A 19,833-nucleotide genomic window follows, 5' to 3' on the forward strand; every position below is an offset into this window, starting at 1 on the left:
TTATTTTTCTTTCAATACTATTGATTTTATTTTATTTTATTTCTATATATTCTTCTTTATTTTCTTGGATTTGAAGGAATGAGAAGATTTAGTACGAAAGAAAAGCATTTTGGTACAGCAGAAGAGACTACGAATCTTAAGCATTTTTATGTGCACGTGAGTTTCATTGCCTAAATCTCCTTGACACTCTTCAAATCTCGCTGCCTCTCATCGGTCTGGATCCGTAATCTCTTCTTTTGTACCAAAATGCTTTCATTTCGCACTAAATATTCTTATTCCTTTAAATCCAAGAAAATAAAGAAAAATATATAGAAATAGAATAAAATCAATAGTATAGAAGGAAAAATGACACTTTCATAAATAAAAGAGTAATAAAAGTCACACTTATCAACCGTCCCAACCCCCCAATGGGAAACCACCATTGTTGCACCCTTCCATCCCTTTGAACCCTATATAAACTCATCTCCCCTCCACTTCTTCCACTCTTCATTTCCTCAAGCCTTCCGTGAGTGTTCTTAGGAGCTCTCTTCCCTTGTTCTTTGAGTGTTCTTGCTCTAAATGAGTTCTTGAGTTTGTGAGTTCTAAGTGGGAAGCTTAGGAGGGCCTCGAAAGCATTGTAAGTTTTTCTCTCCAAATCTTAATTTATGTGTTAAGTTGTGTCTTTGAGTGTTAACATTAATCTTGAGTGAATATAGCATGAGTTACCATTTTAGCTAGAAGCCGAAATATTGGTGGATAGGTTTAGTGTTTAAATTATTTTTGGTGGAGTTATGGCATGCCTTGATAATTCATGATATGATTTGAGTATGTCTTAGAATAATAGGTTTAGTTTGAGTTTAGAAACATGCCATAATAGGTTTTAATTTCTATCTTGTGTTGATCATCAAAGCATGTATGGTTTGACTTTTAATTATGCTTCATTTGAGTAAATTTACTTATTTTACTTAGGCTTGAATCTGAGAATTTAGAAAACCTTCTGATTGGGATAAGAAGAATGCATGATTTAATGATAGCATATTATTGATAGAAATGTCATATAATGCATCACTTGAGGTTTAGTTAGAATTTTAGGATTCTATTAGGCATGACTAAGTGTTGGAATGAACTTGTTCAAGGTTAAGCTTTTATTTCATCATTGAGGATTTCTAGTGATCATCTTTTGATTGGAAGAATTTGTCATGCATGCATTCATGAGGATCAATAGTCAAGATTTGATACAAGTATCAACTAGAGAGCAAGCCATGATTGAGGACGAATAGGCTAAGATTCTTTTGATTTTTAAGGCATAGATGATCTTAGAACGTGCAAGATATGAGGACTATGGATTCTGGTTAAGTTTGGAGAGCAATTGCAGTATTTGGAAGTTATGGGTACTTTTTAATTTCCCTTTATCTAGAAGATTTTATTTTTCTTTAAGATAGTATAGATTCTAACTTAGTGTAATCTTTATCACAATCACTACCTCACTTCCAACTTCAACAATCTGTAAGTTGGTCTCTAACTTATACTTTGATGATTATCTATGATTTATTGATCGCATTTAATTTATAACAGTTATTTTAAGCATGAAATGTCATATCTTATGTTCCATTTTGTCATTTTGCATACAACTATAATTTTGCATACAACTATCATTTTTTGCATGAAAAATTATTTTTATCACGACTTCAAAGACTAGGATGGGAAGTATCTTGGAGGAACTCCTCTGTCCACTCTGGAGTGATTAAATATGGAGTGATAACCCCTGAGTTAATGAAGAATAATCAACAAACTTCGAATGGGTTCTTTTTAAAGAATGATGGAGTGAAATCATACGTTACGACACCTAATGCTGGTGGGTGTACATGTTATGATTTTTACGATGTTACGCTATGTTATATTATCAATGCATTGAGAACAAATCTATAGATAACATAGTTTTAACACGAGTTGTACTATGGCCACTGGTAGGTACTCACAATACATATGAGAAACTGTGATAATACCACACGTTACGTTGTTAATTCCATGATTTTATGTGATAAAAGACTAAGTTTTTAATGATAGAAGTGAAATTATGTTCTCTATAAGAAAATATGCATCAAAAGTTTATTTTCTTGAGAAATCTGAATGGGAGACAAATAAAATTTTTCTACATTACATTCATTTCACGTTCATCATTCTTCATGCATAGTCTATCTTTGTGCATGTTAGTTGTCTAACGTACTGAGATTTCAAGTAAATCTCACATTTTGTGGACCCACGAAATGATAGAAGTTGTAGATGTAGATGGACCCAATGGACCAATGGATCGGGAGGATTGAGGAGGAACTAGACATCGACAGCAGACTTGATCTTATTTTGATATTTCTAGGCCTGACCCTTCGTGCCATAGAGAGCATGAAGGAGTTGGTTTATATCTTTTTTGGAAACTTGGTATTTTGTACTAAAATTAAGCTACCTGATGATTTGGAAGTTATGGTTTAATTAATATGTTTGGGATGATTTTAGTTATTTGGCATAAGTTCATTTTCACCCTTACTTTCTGTTGTGATTATTGCATACTACTAACTGCATTTCTAGGATGCATTGCATATTAATTGTCATGAACGAGAGTTTGTAACTTTGTGTTGCATGTCCCAACGTTCTAAGTCTCCGTTACATCCAAAGTAGAGGTTGGGGGCATCACAGTGATTAAAGAAAATCTCAAGAATGGCCTTAGGGTTAGTACTTGAAAGATTTTCAACACAAGTTGATTAACCAAATAATTCATTGATCATTTGTAAAATTGCTGAAAAACTAATTAGGGAAAGCCTCAGAAATAGTCTCTAGAGGAAGTACTTAAGGAAAATTCAACATAGATTGATACATGTGTTATGTATTAGGCTCAAGTCGTCAACTGTGACATGGATATTGATTATTAATTCAGTCACAGAGAATCGATGTTGTTCACTATTTTGTTTTTTGGGTGAAATGTAGTCACCCTTTATATGTGGTCAATGGGAGCACATCTACTGGAGGGTGCGATCAAATAAGGTAATGAAAAAAGCATGCGTTCGTAGAAACTTGTCATGCTCTGATGCCGATCTACAAGGGTTTGCACATGAGAGATGATGAATGGAAAGCTTATATTGGTACCAAGGTAAAAATACTGATTGGATCATCGCAATTTTGTTTGATCAAGTGAGAGATGTAATTCTAAGGGATGTGATTATCAAACGGTGTATCTCTTGGCATGACACACTCTCTATGGTAATGGTTCTCGAGGGGTGATAGTTGAAGAAGTATCAAGTGACACAACTTTTTTATTAAATCAAAAGGTTGTGTCACATATTAATGGTTGTGCCCCTTGCTAACTAATGTCTCATGTTCTATAAATAGGGACAACCATTTGTGCAAAATTAACATACTTGAAATCTCCTTTGTTCATCTCCAACATGTAGAACAAATACCCTTCACCATATTGTCGAAACATTGTCCATTTCAATTCTACAAAACTCTACATCAACTCCCTCGAATACACAACAAGTAGATATGACTGATTAGAGCTTTGGACTGACAAACATGAAAACCACTCCACTCGAGGTTCTCATCACACCTCGCCGACCTGCCAAGCTTTATGGGTTTTGATCAAAACCCATCAAGTAAAGTTCATGTATAGGTCTTAATGGTGGTTTGTTCAAGATTTCCGCAACTTTTCTTAATTTAGTTATCCAATAAAATGTTACTTTGCACCACGAAAAAGTTGGTGATTGCAATGAAATGAAAAGAATTCCATGCATGAGTATTGGCGTAGACATGGTTGCATCAACGTACACCGTTGATAGTCTCCTCAATGACCCTAGAAACTAATTTTTTTCCTGATGCACGGTCTATTAATTGATAGGTCCCTTGTTAATGTACGTGACAATACTCAAGAAAATGTCCTCTTCGGGTGAGGGTGTACCACAATTTTTATTGGAATAAGTTTTGCTCCTTTCTCATTGACAACCCACGGCTGCTTAAATAGCAGTCCATGTTCACAAAACTGAAACTGAAACTGAAAAACAGAATTTGTCAAAAATAGAGGAACATCCTAAGGCCACTACCAGTAGCCGACACCTAACAATTGAAATAATGGAAATTGACTCCACGTACTAACTGAAATAGAAATGCAGCAGAAGATAACATAAAACAAAAGATAACATCAAGCCGAAGTGTCTCTAACGGCTATGACCCAGTCCATGCACGTATGCATGCCTTTCCCAAGCACTACATCCTTACGTCCCGCTTGAGTCACCCGTCTAACCTCCTCCCAAATATTTAGGATTTGGTTTGAATCTCCTGCCTGAACGTCGTGGTTTATCAATACTCCCCCCACCGGGTGGACTCTTGTCCTCAAGGTCCACATTCGAAAATTGCTCCAGCAATGACTGATGCCTCTCCCACGTGGCCTCTTCAACTGGCAAATGTTTCCATTGAACCAAGTGCTCTTCTTCAAACTTCTTACCCCGTTTGACCCAGCGGATATCTAGGATGTGCTGAGGCTCATGTATGATCGTTCCTTCATCATTTATAGGCGGCAACTTAGTAGAAGGTCGTGTACTTTCGCCAATAAATTTCTTTAAGAGGGAAATGTGAAAAACTGGATGAATGCGGGCTCCCGCTGTCAACTGAAGTTTGTAAGCAACTGCTCCGATTTTTTGTAGCACTGGATACGACCCATAAAATCGACTAGCAAGCTTTTGGTGGGCACGTTTAAAAACTGATTGTTGCCGATAGGGATGCAACTTGAGAAAGAACATTTCACCTACTTCGAACGTGACATCCCTCCTCTTTTGATCAGTTGTTTGTTTCATACAATTGATGGAGGCTTCCAGATTAACTTTGAGCTGCTGTAATAACTCGTCTCTATTATTCAGATGCTCATCCACTTCGTTCATGGAAGAAAGACCATTATGATAAAGTGGAATTGAGGGAGGTGGACATCTGTATAAAGCTTGAAACGGAGTCATTCCTGTTGAAGCATGATACGTTGTATTATACCATAACTCAGCCCAAGGAAGATAGGCACTCCACTTGCTCGGCCATTGATGCACAAAACATCGAAGATACTGCTCTACACAACGGTTAACTACTTCCGTTTGTCCATCGGTTTGTGGATGATAAGCGGAGCTAAGTTGTAATTTTGTGCCTGACATTTGAAAAAATTCTTGCCAAAACCTGCTAATGAAGACCGGATCACGATCACTAATGATAGACTTTGGCAAGCCATGCAACTTGATAACCCCTTCCACAAATTTTTCAGCCACACCTTTTGCAGTAAACGGATGAGTTAGAGTTAGAAAATGTGCAGCTTTACTCAACCTGTCCACTACCACCAATATTGTGTCCTTGCCGTGGGACGTGGGCAGTCCTTCAATGAAGTCAAGAGTGATATCATCCCATACTTGGCAAGGAATGGACAACAGTTGGAGAAGTCCCGCAGGTGAGAGTGTCTCGAATTTCATCCTCTGGCATATTGCATAGTGCTTAACGTATTCGTGAACTTCTCAATACATTTTTGGCCAATAAAATTGTTAAGCCAGTCGTTTGAATGTCCGCAACACTCCTGAATGCCCCCGATCTTTGTGTTGTGAGCCTCATGTAGCAACTGTTTTCGTAACTCTCCTTGGGAAGGAATGAGTACTCTGCCTTTGAAGAAAATTAACCCCTATCGTTGTGTATAGGGCCCTTCGGTTTGACTCTTGGCCATTAGCGCGATTGACTGAATGTATGGGTCTCCTTCGTATGCCTTCCGAACTTCATCCCATATGGTTACGGTGGGTAAATGGAGGTGATTGAGGACTGGACTGTTGGGCTTGCGTGAGAGGGCATCCGCAGTAGAATTTTCACGACCTGGGCGATAGGTGATCTCATACTCGTAGCCTAGTAATTTGGCTACCCATTTCTGCTGCTTTGGTGTTGCCAAACGTTGTTCCAGAAAATACTTTAAGTTGCGTTGGTCAGTTTGGATGAAGAACTTCCTCCCCAATAAATATGGTCGCCATGCTCGTATAGCCTCCACAATTGCAAGCATTTCTTTGGCATAGGTGGACCATGATTTTTTTGTAACTCTCAGTGCACGGCTCATAAAGGCAATGGGTTTGCCTTGTTGAGTTAAGATTGCGCCTATTCCTTCCCCTGCAGCGTCGGTTTCTATGGTGAAGGGCTCATTAAAATTGGGCATGGCCAAAACAGGGGCAGTGGTCATCGCTCGATTGAGAGTCATGAAGGCTCCTTCGGCTTCCTTGTTCCATCCAAACTGCCCTTTCTTGAGGAGGTTGGTGAGAGGTTGAGCGATGATGCCATAGTTCCGAACAAATTTCCTGTCAAGCCTAAAAACCCACGTAATTCAGAAATATTAGTTGGTTGAGGCCATGCCACCATGGCAGCAATTTTATGATTATCGACCTTCACTCCTTGAGGCGTAACAATGTATCCCAAATATTCTAGCTCCTGTTGGCCGAATGCACACTTGCTGGTCTTAGCAAAAAATTGTTGTTGCCTCAAAATCTCCAAGGTTTGTTTAACATGCACCACATGCCTTTCCCAAGTAGAACTATATATGAGAATATCATCGAAGAAGACCAAAATAAACTTTTAAAGATAAGGTCGAAATATAGAGTTCATAATGGCTTGGAATGTAGAGGGTGCATTACATAGGCCAAACGACATCACTAAATATTCGTAATGACCATTCTGAGTACGAAAAGCTGTTTTGAGAATGTCGGAAGGATTTACTCTTACTTGGTGGTATCCGGCCCTTAGATCGAGCTTGGTAAAGTATGAAGCACCATGTAATTCATCTAACATGTCGTCTACCGTCAAAATGGGAAATCGATCCTTGATGGTGGTGGTATTGAGTGCGCGGTAGTCTGTGCAAAATCGCCAACTTCCATCTTTTTTCTTTACCAATAATACTGGCATGAGAACGGACTGATGCTTGGATGAATGAGGCCGGAATTCAGCATCTCCTGAACTTGTTTTTCGATTTCTTCCTTTTGAAAATGTGCATATCGATACAGCCATACATTGATTGGCTCGGTCCCCTCCTTGAGCGTAATGCAATGCCCAACCTCGCGCACTGGTGGCAGACTTGTGGGCTCATGGAATACGTCCTCATAGTCTTTAAGTATCCTCTGCATCTCTTGTTGTTTAACATCAAATGGCGTATCATGTGAGGCTGTTCCCAAGGTTGGTTGAATGTATATCGCAAATAAGGCATGGCCTTGGCGGAGCTCCTTCGATATTTCATTCGGTGTTGTCTCCTGAATTGCTCACACGTCTACACCTTGCAATCTTCGGTCTTGGCTTTTCCAAGTAAAGTCCATGGTCAATTTCTTCCAGTCACAGACCACAAATCCGAGCATTTCAAGCCATTGCACACCAAGTACAAGGTCCAAACCTATTAATGGCAGAGAAAAAAGGGTGAGGTAAAACTCGGTACCCTGCAGCTCCACTTGTACTTTATCGTAATGCCCTTGGCACTTTAGTTTTTCTCCATTGGCCACCCGAACAGAACCACTACTTCGTGAGGACCCATTTTTGCTGTTATGCGCATGGTTTTGGGACCCGACACCCCGTTAATGCATGCAACGTGATCTCGGGTTCTTGTTCAGGTTCTTGTACTTCCCCTGTATCTCCACCTTGGTCTTCCTCCAATGTTTGTTGATCAGTAATGTCTTCGCATATTACATTAGCCGTATGCCCCTCCAAGAGTAGTAACTATGGCTTTTGACATTTATCCCCAGCGGTGAAGCGTTGGTTGCAATTGAAACAGAGACCTTGAGCCCTTCTCTTTTGCATTTCTTCCCATGTTAAACGCCTGATTGGAACAGCAGAACTAGCAGGAGTTACACGCGTGGTTGATGGAAAGACTAGAGGAGCTCTTGTGGGTGGTGATCGCACAAACCATTGCTGGCGTGCAAGTTGTTCGTCCTGCATTCGTGCCAGATTAATGGCCTCCTTAAGGGATTGCGGTTTAAACATCCTTATCCCATCAGAAATCTCAACCTTCAAGCCACCCATGAATGTCCCTACTAACGCCTTTTGTGTCCATCCACGTACCTTATTGCCTAGCTTCTCAAACTCACGTTGATAGTCTCTCAATGTTCCCATTTGCCTAATCCGTGAGAGAGCTTCATCAAAGTCTTCGCATCCTGATGGTCCGAAACGAGCCCATAATTCCTCTTCGAACTTTTCCCAAGAAATCATATGTCCTTCTTCATGTAACGTCCTGCGAAGCCACTGCCACCATTGGTTGGCTTCCCCTTCAAGGTGGTACGCCGCCATGGAAACTTTTTGGTTCTCTACAGTACCTTGGTATTCAAAGAATTGTTCCACCCAATTGAACCACTCTGTTGGATCGTCTCTAGAGAAGCGTGGAAACTCTAGCTTAACTAATTTGGACGAGACGACCATCCGCCCTCCATCTTGGTTTTCCCGGTGGTGATTGCCTTGATTTGAGGATTCCAGGTTAGTTAGCAATATATTGGAAAGTCGATTGAGAGTTTCCTCCATTCACTGTAGTCCTTCTTGTACAGCACCGAGTTCATACTCCAAGTGCTCAATACGCTCCTTGTTGGTTCCCATAGTAACCTGGCTCTGAGGCCAATGATAGGTCCCTTGTTAACGTACGTGACAATACTCAAGAAAATGTCCTCTTCAGATGAGGGTGTACCACAGTTTTTACTGGAATAAGTTTTGCTCCTTTCTCATTGATAACCCACGGCTGCTTAAATAGCAGTCCATGTTCACTAAACTGAAATAGAAATTGAAAAACAGAATTTGCCAAAAACAGAGGAACATCCTAAGGCCACTACCAGTAGCCGATGCCTAACAATTGAAATAATGAAAATTGACTCCACGTACTAACTGAAATAGAAATGCAGCAGAAGATAACATAAAACAGAAGATAACATCAAGCCGAAATGTCTCTAACAGCTATGACCCAGTCCACGCGCGTATGCAGGCCTTTCTCATGCACAATGTCCTTACGTCCCACTTGCGTCGCCCGTCTAACCTCCTCCCAAATATTTAGGATTTGGTTTGAATCTTCTGGCTGAAGTCGTGGTTTATCATTAATGTTGAGAATCTTCACACGTACGTCATTTGGAGGCATTTCATTTGTTTTATTTTTGGGGGGCCGGGTGGGAAGAAAATTGAGGGCAAAAAGTGTTGTGGCGATGGCCCCTCTGAACTGCTCTTCAATACCGTGTACCAATTGAATTTGTTTTCCGTGGCCTCTATTCAATGCCTCGTGCCAATGATACTTTTTCTAAGAGTACTAGGGGCCAGAGTCTCTTGTCACATTCATAGACTTCTAGAGCTACAATTCATATCTCGAGAACAAGTGGACAACCTTTTCCACATCAGTGGAAAATGGTGAGATCGGAAGGCCTCCTCTGCAATCTGATCAACCATATGATGGGCCATTTTGCTGTACAAATTTTAATATTAATACTCTTTCTTCATCTTAAATGTTATTATCTCAATTCATACACATCACTAAATCGGACCGACGAGGTTGAATGATTGCATTAGTTTAAAATTATGCTGAGAGAGAGAGAGAGAGAGAGAGGGAGAGATTCGGATGGAGTGGTTGGCAATTGCTAGCTGCTTGTCGTGTATTCTTGCTTTCTGCCATTTCCAAGAGCCAGATCAATTAAATGACAAAAACTGAAAAGAGACTGTGGTGAATTGGACTAGGGCGTGACTTTGGCACATGCGCGCGCGCACATATCTATATATATCCCCTTCCCCTTCTCTACGAAACCTCTATCCACAACCAGAAAGGAAATTATATATGCTCTTCCAAAATCACCCAACCTGTTATATGACTTATATCACGGCCAGCGTCTTTGCCTTGCTTCTCTTTCTCTTCTTTCTATTTTCTAAGAGGGAAACTAAAAAAACTACACCTCAAAGAACACTTCCACCCGAAGCAGGTGGTGCATGGCCTATTGTCGGCCACCTCCACCTATTAGCAAGGTCAAACCCTGCCCATATAACCTTGGGTAATATGGCTGACAAGTATGGACCAATCTTCACTATCAGGTTGGGCATGCATAAAGCTATAGTGGTCAGCAATTCAGAGTTAGCCAAAGAGTGTTTCACCACCAATGATAAAGCCTTTGCCAACCGTCCCAAAGCTGTGGCAACAGAACTTATGGGCTATAACTATGCCACATTCGGTTTGAGCCCTTATGGTCCCTATTGGCGCCAAGCTCGAAGAATAACCACACATGAGTTCCTTTCAAATCACCGCCTTGAGATGTTCAAACACATCGGAGAGTCGGAGGTAAACACATCTATAAAAGAAACATATGATCAACTCTTGGTCAATAACAACAAGCTCATGTTAGTGGAGATGAAGAGATGGTTCGGCAACATCACGCTAAACACTGTATTTAGAATGGTTGTAGGGAAGCGATTTGCTTGGGCTACCACCGAGGATGAGGATGAAGGAAATGATCTCCGGAGCCGAAAGGCATTTATAGATTTCTTCACGTTGGCCGGAAAGTTTGTGGTGTCAGATGCACTTCCATATCTGAGATGGTTGGACTTGGGTGGGGACGAGAGGGCCATGAAGAAAGCCGCAAGAGAAATGGATCATGTGCTTCAAGGTTTACTAGAAGTACACAAACAAAGAAGGGTCCTGAGTGAGGTGAAGAACGGACACCATGACTTTATGGATGTGATGCTATCCGTTGTCATAGATAACGAAGAAATCTTCAAAGAGAACGAAGAGATTTCTAGTTTTGATGTTGATACAATCACCAAAGCTACTTGTCTGGTACGATCGTTAATTATATTTTCATTAATCAAAATAATTAATCAATTATCCACTAGTGTCTACTATCATATGCATTGGCATTCCTAGGATCAGTTCAAAGGTTATTGTTAGCTCATATTTTGGCAAGATCATATTTAAAAAAGACCCCATGAGAAGAAAACAAAAACAGGTTTAGGAATTGCTATAACACTTGAAAGTGTGGTTTCTTCTCTCTCCACAGTGTTTCAACACATTGCTAGTTTGTATATTATAAGTAGCAATGTGTAGCGATTCAAGTTTCAACACATTGCTACAACACGATGTAGTCTAAGATCTGAAGCTGCATATCTGTACATATGTTCTTCCTAATAGTCAATACTCGCCCACTGGACTCTGCCCTTAAAGGGTTATTCTAATATCTCTTAACTTTGCCGCTTTTGCAGTCCCTTATCTTAGGGGGCATAGATACAACAGCTGTGACTTTGACATGGGCTCTCTCTCTACTTCTTAACAACCGAGAGGCTCTAAAGAAAGTCCAACAAGAACTAGACCTCCAGGTTGGCAAGGAAAGGCAAGTTAAAGATTCGGACATGAAAAACCTAATCTATCTTCAAGCAGTCATCAAAGAAACAATGCGTTTATACCCTGCAGCCCCACTTTCTTTGCCGCATGAGTCCACTGAAGATTGTACTTTGGCTGGTTACCATGTCCCAGCCGGCACACGTCTTCTTGTTAATCTAGCAAAGATCCAACGAGACTCACATGTGTGGCCCGATCCAACCGAATTTCATCCAGAAAGGTTCCTTACTACCCACAAAGATATCAACGTTAGGGGTCAGAATTTTGAATTGATACCATTTGGCAGTGGTAGAAGAATTTGCCCCGGAATCTCGCTTGGTATGCAACTGATTCAGCTCACACTTGCTACCTTCTTGCATGCTTTTGACCTTTCAACTCCTTCAGCTGAACCAGTAGATATGGTTGAGAAAGCCGGAATTACCTCCATGAAAGCAACACCACTCGAAGTCCATCTCATTCCACGCCTTCTTGCTCCGGGATACATAGTGCATAACTAGTCTGAAGCATCAGTCTTTGAAGCAGTCTGCGATCCACACATTCAGAAAATATGACTCTGCGCAAACTAGAATATACACACACAAACACGCGCTTGATCATGTAATTTCATATGCTACAAATATAAATTGTTAAACTTTGCCAGATTATTGTCTGTCTCGGGTGAAAAACTAGTGCAAATAATGAAGTTACTGTTCATAGGCCCGCACGTCCTCCGCCGTGGATGTATCCCAAACCACACCAAGTATCTCCCTCCAGGAAGCGCAATGCCATTCAACACCTCAAAACTTGTCGCACCGCAGCCCTTGTTTAATACGAAAAAAACAGATAAGTTTCATTGTTCTTTCTCTTTATCTTTCATTGTGTTCCTACTTATTCGTTAAATGCCAATTCCATGGAATCTAGGAGTACCATCACTTAGAACACTAGAGTGACAGCTCGGCAAATCCCAGCCGAGCAATGCAGCTCACCCGGGAAAAAAGCTTGACAAGCACCGATCACATTAGTTTTCAAAAATCCCAATCGAGCACTCGAGACAACCCGGGCCAGCTCCATTGCTCGCCCGGGTAACCAGCCTAGCGTGTTCTTAACCCCCTGTCGCTCAGAACACCTGAATGAGCAATGCGGCTCGCCCAAGAAACTATCACTAACCCGCTAGCACTCGGAAAGTCCTAGGAGAGCAATGTAGCTCACCCAAAAGACAAGCAAGGAACTAAACCCGCTTGCAGATAGAAAGTCTCCTGCGAGCAATGAGCCTGTCAGAGCAATGCTGAAGGCGGATAGCCGTGAAGCTCACGGCCTGGGCTCTAAACACCTAGCCCGCTCAAACAAGGGCTGGCGAAGGCAAGCAAGGCCAGGCAGTCAGTCAGATCCACATATTGAGAGTTTCGGTTGAGCAATGAGCCCTCCTGAGAATCGATCAAGGCAACCATTAATGGAGTTCACCCAAATCATACACAACTTACCTGAGCTATGAAAAATGGGATCAATGAAGCTTAGTAATTTCATAATTAAAGTTTAGTAATTTGTTTTTGGAAAATTTATTGTACATGTCCTTCGAGTTTGATATTTTTCGTACTGATCCGGAAGTTAAAAGGTGTCAAAATGATCTTTAGGGTTAAGATCCCTATATTAAAATAATCCCTCCATCCCATAGGAAATCAGAGTATGTATGCAAATTGGATTTTACTCTCTTATGAAAGTGACTATTCATGTCAAAATAAGTCGATTATCATTATAAATAGTTATTTTCATCGCTAATAATTTCTCATATATATATATAAAGTGGGCCTTACAATATTTAGTAAACAGTTAATGCTATCCAAAAATTTAATTCGAACGATTATAAATGTTGTAAGGTCTCTTTTATATAACTTACTTTCTTATCTTAAGCTTGAAACTCTTAAGAGATCAAAATTAAATTGATCATTGACAAAAATTTGTGGAGAATTGCGCTATGCTTAATTTATATGCACCTGACGTGGGGCTTTTCCAATTTGCAGTTGCCAATTTAGACGGCCTGTTGTCTTATCTATATCAATATATGTGAAGAGTCTTTTTAGTGACACCATTATCATATCTGTTACGTCGAGTGACGTAGAAACCAAAATCGTTTTTATTCACGTCTATAAGCTGACAAATGATCCTAGGCGCCGAATGGTCCTACATACATTGAACACTAGATAAAAGCCGAAACAGAAGTTACAGAACTCCCGAAATGAATCTACCTGGGTACTGCATATATATGGACTTGATCTCCTCTAGCTGTGTACTGTATAATATTCACATTTTAGTAAACAACTATAAATTGGGAATAAATTTTGAAAAAATGATAGTTGAATCATGGATGTGTAAGCGTTATGTAATTAATTTTAAAAAAATAAATAAATATGTACGGGATTCACATTCAAAAAAAAAAAAAATTTTTTTTTAGTAGACTCTACTATTTTTTAAAGTGAATACACGACGTTTGCGTAATCTATGACTGTACATAGTATTACTCAATCACATGTAATCCGAATCCAATTTATAATCCGACATCTATCACAACTTTAATTCGCAACCTGTTTTCTAAACTCAAACCAGATATATAGTTAAGAATTTTGATTCTAATTCAACCGACACTCAAGTTGTAGGTGAGGAGGATGACAACATGATTTACATGGAATTTGAACATGGAGAAAAGATCAACACACAACAGAGATGGGGAAGAAATCTTAAAGGTTAGTGGCAGGAAAGTTTTCAGGCAATTAAATTGACAAATATACCTGTGTATAAGTTCTAAGTACAAGGTCCAAACGTAATACTCCACAATAGATTAGCCCAACCTCCTTTTAACTTTCGCCACAACGCACGTCACCATTTACAGTCATACAGCCATTATCGCTCAATTATATATATATATATATATATAATAAATGATCATGATGTGATAAATTCCAAACCTTTAATTTGAAGATATATAATTTCATATTTAAAAAAAAATTGAGAGGAAAATAATTAAATAGTCTAATGGGATATTCATATATGAACCAAGAAGTCCATATATGCCAGGGCGCGAGTACCACCTAGCTAGCTAGGCCTGCGTCTCATTAGAACTCTTAATTTATACGATATATCTCATCTGTCGATTATATATACAGCCACATACAATGCAGGGCCGGCTCAAGGGGTAGCAACTAAAGTCACCGCCTAAGACCCCCACCGTAGGCCTTCAAAAGAAAAAAATAAATTATTATGATTCTAAAAAATATTAATTAGCATAAATGATGAAATTTTTTTTACCTAAAATAAAATCATTCTTAAAGCGTAAAATTTGGTAAAAATAAAAATAAAATCAGCAAATATAGAAGTTTTAGTGAAAAAAATCTAACTCAAAATTAATATACAAAATTTTCAGACAATAGTAAAATTGAAATAGAAATATAATGATATATTACTCTTGAATATTTTATAAAATATGATGTTTATTGTCATATCGATTAGCTTATTTGTTTTCCAAATGAAATATTAAAAGAAGTATATATATAAATATTTATATTTGTTTTATACTTTAGAAAATTTTATTATTTAATATTTAAATATTATTATTATTTTTAAATTAAAACATTATGTACTTAACGTCGCCTTAGGCCACAAAATACACTTAGGTTTCGATTGGAAAATAAACTCATCTTAATTCATTTCAACTCATCATTATAGTTTTTTCAAATTTTAAAATAAATATAATAAACAATTCAATTTTTTTAAATTTTAAAATAATAATAATGTTAAGAAATAAATATTTTAACAATATTTTATTATCTCAATTCAACTTAATTCAAGTCAGTTCAACATCTAAACGCAGTTTAGAGCATTGGTCTAGGCCATTGCCAAGTTCAAAATTTAGCTAAAATTTTAACTTTTGGCTATAGTATTACTTTTTGACTAAATGAATATACATTGGACTATCTATTTTAAAGTTAAAATAATAATATAATATTATTTTTTATTTTTTTTATTTTTTTTTACAAATATAATTCATATATTTCCTAAATCTTCATGCTTTGTAGAAATAATGTGTCTGCTCTTTCAATATTCGCAATCAATAAAATAAATAAAAAATTTTACTAGTACATGCCATGCATATTTTACCATTTGAAGAGAGAGAAGTGATGAAATAATAAAATATTACTTTCTATTATGAATAATAGCTAGTCATATTTAGAGAGGATTTAAAAGTTAATATAGCTCAAATCAACTATTAGTTAGTCCAATATAAAAACTTTTTTTACATCTAATTAAAATTTAGACTTGCATAATATTTGACTACCATATTACCAATGATCTTAGCCGTCCCTGATACAATCCTTAATCGCACTTTATAAACTATTAAATTATGATTTTGTCTTGCGATCAGTTTTCTTTTTGAGTATTTTTATTGCTTATTCATATCCAGGATGGCTTTCCGTTTCGACAGTTTATTGTCAATCATAGAGAATTGGCTGTCATGGCTGCACTAGAGACTGTACGTGAAGCGGACTTGGAGATAGACCACTTGATATGCCAGCGGGCGAATATAAAGCCACATACAATGCTCCTCGTTAATAGACGTTATAAATTATTAAATTATGATTTTGTCTTATATATGATCAGTTTTCTTTATTGGAATCATAGAGAATTGGCTAGGAAGCAAACAAGATCTGGAACTTTATCGGATTTTTGCTTTATGGAAACGGTGTTTGACGAACCTTGACCTACAAAAATGACTCAAAAAGAAGTATGCCCTCATCTCTATATAAACCCCTGTCGACAACCAAAACAACCATGCTCTTTGAATTCTTGTCTTTCACTGCTTTTATGGCCATTATACTTGTCCTATTTCTCTTTTTCTTATTTCTACTTTGGATATGGAGGAGAATCCAAAAAACTGCCCCTCAAAAGATACTTCCACCAAAAGCAGGTGGTGCATGGCCTATAATCGACCACCTCCACCTATTACTATTAGGAGGGATGCAACTAGCTCATATAACCCTAGGTGACATGGCCGACAAGAATGGACCAATCTTCAGTATCAACTTGGGCATGCATAGAGCTATAGTAGTAAGCAGTTCAAAGATAGCTAAAGAGTGTTTCACTACTAACGATAAAGTCTTTGCCAACCGTACAAAAGCTTTGGCGGCAGAACTCATGGGTTACAACTATGCCATGTTCGGATTCAGCCCAGATGGTTCCTATTGGCGCCATGTTCGAAGAATAGCCACTCTTGAGGTCCTCTCAAATCACCGTATCGAGATGTTCAAACACATCCAAGAGTCAGAGGTAAACACCGCTATAAAAGAGATCTACGAGTTGTCGGCCAAGAACAACAACGCATTAGTGGAGATGAGAAGATGGTTCGGCTATGTAACCCTAAACGTTGTGTTTATGATGGTTATAAAGAAGCGAATTGCTTGGATTGCAACCAAGGATGAGGATGAAGGAAATGATCAATGTCGAAATGCGATGAGAGATTTCTTTGTGCTGAGTGGGACATTTGTAGCATCAGATATGCTTCCATATCTAAGATGGTTCGACTTGGGTGGGTACAAGAAGGCAATGAAGAAAACTGCAAAAAAATTAGATCAGGAGCTTGAAGGATGGCTAGAAGAACACAAGCAAAGAAGAATTTATGGGGAGGTAAAGAAGTGACATCAAGACTTTATGGATGTGATGTTGTCTATTTTCGTTGATAGTGAAGTGAATTCAAGTTATGATGCTGATACAATCAACAAGGCTACTTGTCTGGTATGCTTTTGATAACCCTATTTAAGCTAATTGCTTTGCTTTTATATTTATTGAATATAAAGATCATTCTTGATTTGTTAAGCAAACTGATCACGAGTACCTTTTTTTTTTTGTTTTTCTTTCTTTTCTAATTATCCATTGGAGTTTAACATACTATCAGGGAATTTTTCCATATCTTCAAAAGGAATCCAGCTCTCTTGTTATGGTAACTACAAAGGGTAACCTCCCCAAATTCTCAATGAATTTGTTGGTTCTTGTTTGTAGAAAGAAAATGGTAGATTTCCCGGCCAGCTTGGGCAAGGGTGTTGGAAACATCTGTCTAGCTCCCAAAGTCCGCCCAAATGGATAAATTTTGGTCCAACATAAAAAAAAAAATTTACATTTTAATGGTGGCCCATTATTTTTCAAAATGTGTGTACGGAATTCGCATAATTTAAGATTGTATATAATATTATTAATATTCGTCCAAAAAAATCATTTCAATTTAAAAAAAAAAATCTATTTCTTTTTTAAACACAAGATAAGCCCGAGCTAGAAGAGAGCACTCATAAAAAATTTGAAGGAAAAAAACTACAAACAGACTGCAGAAGCGAGAGGAAATTGCAAGTATTTATCATAGGCATTGCTCTTTTTTAATCTTTTGAGGGGAATAGTTTCGTTGAATTCTATTTTAGTTTAATATGGTAAAATTATAAATAACATATACATACATGCTAACACTTTTGCAGGGCCTCATCTTAGCGGTTACAGATACAACGACAGTGACAATGACGTGGGCGCTCTCTCTACTTCTTAATAACCGAGAGGCTCTTAAGAAAGTCCAACAAGAATTAGACCTCCAAATTGGTAGAGATAGGTCAGTGATGGAATCAGATGTGAAAAACCTAGTCTATCTTTGAGTTGTTATCAAAGAAACAACGTTTATAGCTCACTGCGCCACTTTCTGCGCCACACGAGTCTCTTGAGGATTGCACTTTGGCAGGTTATCACATCCCAAAGGGCACCCGTCTTCTTGTTAATCTATCAAAGATTCATAGAGATCCACAAGTGTGGACAGATCCAACAGAATTTCACCCAGAAAGATTCCTTACAAGCCACAAAGATGTTGACTTTAAGGGCCAGCATTTTGAGCTCATACCATTTGGTAGCGGGAGGAGAGTTTGTCCAGGAATCTCTTTTGGACTTAAAGTTATGCAACTCACACTTGCTAACTTCTTGCATGCCTTTGAGATTTCGACAGTACCAGCAGATGAACCAATAGACATGACTGAGAAAGTCAGACTTACATCCCTGAAAGCCACCCCACTAGAAGTCCATCTCACTCCACGCCTTCCTTCCTCAGCATATGCATGATCATTTGAGTATATGTTAAATAGGTACAATATTGTCAAGGAGTTTCGTAATGATCTTCATGCACAAGGATATATATTTAGAAATGCTTTGGCATGCTCGCTTGTTCTTGTTTTTATTTTTATTTTGGCGTGTTCGCTTGTAAAAGTACGTACCTATCTTATGCATATTAGGGGATCATGTACCACAATTTCATAATTAAAGTATAGTAATTTGTTTTTTGGAAAATTTATTGTACATGTCCTTGGAATTTGATATTTTTCCAAACTGATCCTGAAGTTGAAAAGGGTTCCATAAAGATCTTTAGGGTTAAGGTCTCTATTAAAATGATCCCTCCATCCTATAGGAAATCAGAAAAAAAAAAAAGGAAGGGATACTAGCTCTTTGCACTAAACTATGTGTAACCATATAGGAACCAGAGTAGCTAGGTATGCAAATTGGAATTGTTTTCCTAAGTTAAAAGACTCTTTCTAGTGACATCATCATTATATCTGTTACGTTGGGGGACGTAGAAACCAGATTTGTCTTTACCCACGCACGTTTATAACCTGGCAAATGATCCCAGCTGAAAGGTCCTACAATACATACATTGAACACTAGATGAAAGACGAAACTAAACTCCTGCAAGTTATTCTAAGTCCCTGGGAACTGCATATGGACTTTTAAGCGACAGGCTGGACTTTTAACATTTCAGCTTACATTTTGTTTTCGGTACTGCAAATGGGCTTCAATGCATCAAGCTGGGCTTCACCTCTAGCCGTATATAATATACACATTTTAGCAAACAACTATAAATTAGGAATAAATTTTGACTTGATAACTTGCTTAATTGAATTAATGTTTTCTAGAAATTTTAATTAAATTCTAATATTTAGAGCGAGAGATAAAAATATAAAAACATAAATAGAGGCTATGTTTACCTCCTTGTTGGGTCATGCATATCTATATGACTAGCCAAGCAAAATATAAATCACTTTGTCATTAAAGTGAGTGCATTGAAAACAAGGCCACGTTTACCCCCACAACAAGGTTGTACATATTTGCAGTTAGCCAAGCAGAACATAAATCACTTTGTTACTAATGTGGGAGCACTCAAAACAGATACAACAATTTCACACCTGTGCGAAGGTCAAAATAGTGACGGTCGAAGTGGCTTACCTGTATCGACGATAGGGGCAAGATCGGAGGGTGGTCGCACGAAGCATCCCATGGAGAGAAGGACTTTGCAGAAGGAGAGAGAAAATGTGTGTTGGGGGGGCTAGGGAAGGAGAATTGGCAAAACAAAACCCCTGGGTCAAAAGGGTGCACTGCACCACTTTTCTATTTTTCTTACAAGTGGGCTGGGTTTGACATCCCTCCCCTTTATAAAA

At 38.3% G+C, this 19,833-nt stretch overlaps 2 protein-coding genes and 1 pseudogene across 2 annotated transcripts; all 3 read left to right on the forward strand.

Moving 5' to 3' along the window:
• Positions 1-9,835: 9,835 nt before the first annotated feature.
• On the forward strand, positions 9,836-11,850 carry LOC121242206 (cytochrome P450 CYP82D47-like). Its single transcript, XM_041140098.1, has 2 exons — positions 9,836-10,795; positions 11,218-11,850. The coding sequence occupies exons 1-2, from the start codon at positions 9,836-9,838 to the stop codon at positions 11,848-11,850; spliced, it is 1,593 nt and encodes a 530-aa protein (XP_040996032.1).
• Positions 11,851-16,041: 4,191 nt separating this feature from the next.
• Positions 16,042-17,462, forward strand: LOC121242774 (demethylepipodophyllotoxin synthase-like). Its single transcript, XM_041140727.1, has one exon. The coding sequence runs from the start codon at positions 16,109-16,111 to the stop codon at positions 17,015-17,017; it is 909 nt and encodes a 302-aa protein (XP_040996661.1). The 5' UTR covers positions 16,042-16,108; the 3' UTR covers positions 17,018-17,462.
• A 111-nt stretch (positions 17,463-17,573) lies between these two features.
• LOC121242775 lies at positions 17,574-18,685 on the forward strand (annotated as a pseudogene).
• Positions 18,686-19,833: the final 1,148 nt, after the last annotated feature.

Source organism: Juglans microcarpa x Juglans regia, chromosome 8D, assembly GCF_004785595.1.
Source record: "Juglans microcarpa x Juglans regia isolate MS1-56 chromosome 8D, Jm3101_v1.0, whole genome shotgun sequence".
Taxonomy (NCBI): domain Eukaryota; kingdom Viridiplantae; phylum Streptophyta; class Magnoliopsida; order Fagales; family Juglandaceae; genus Juglans; species Juglans microcarpa x Juglans regia.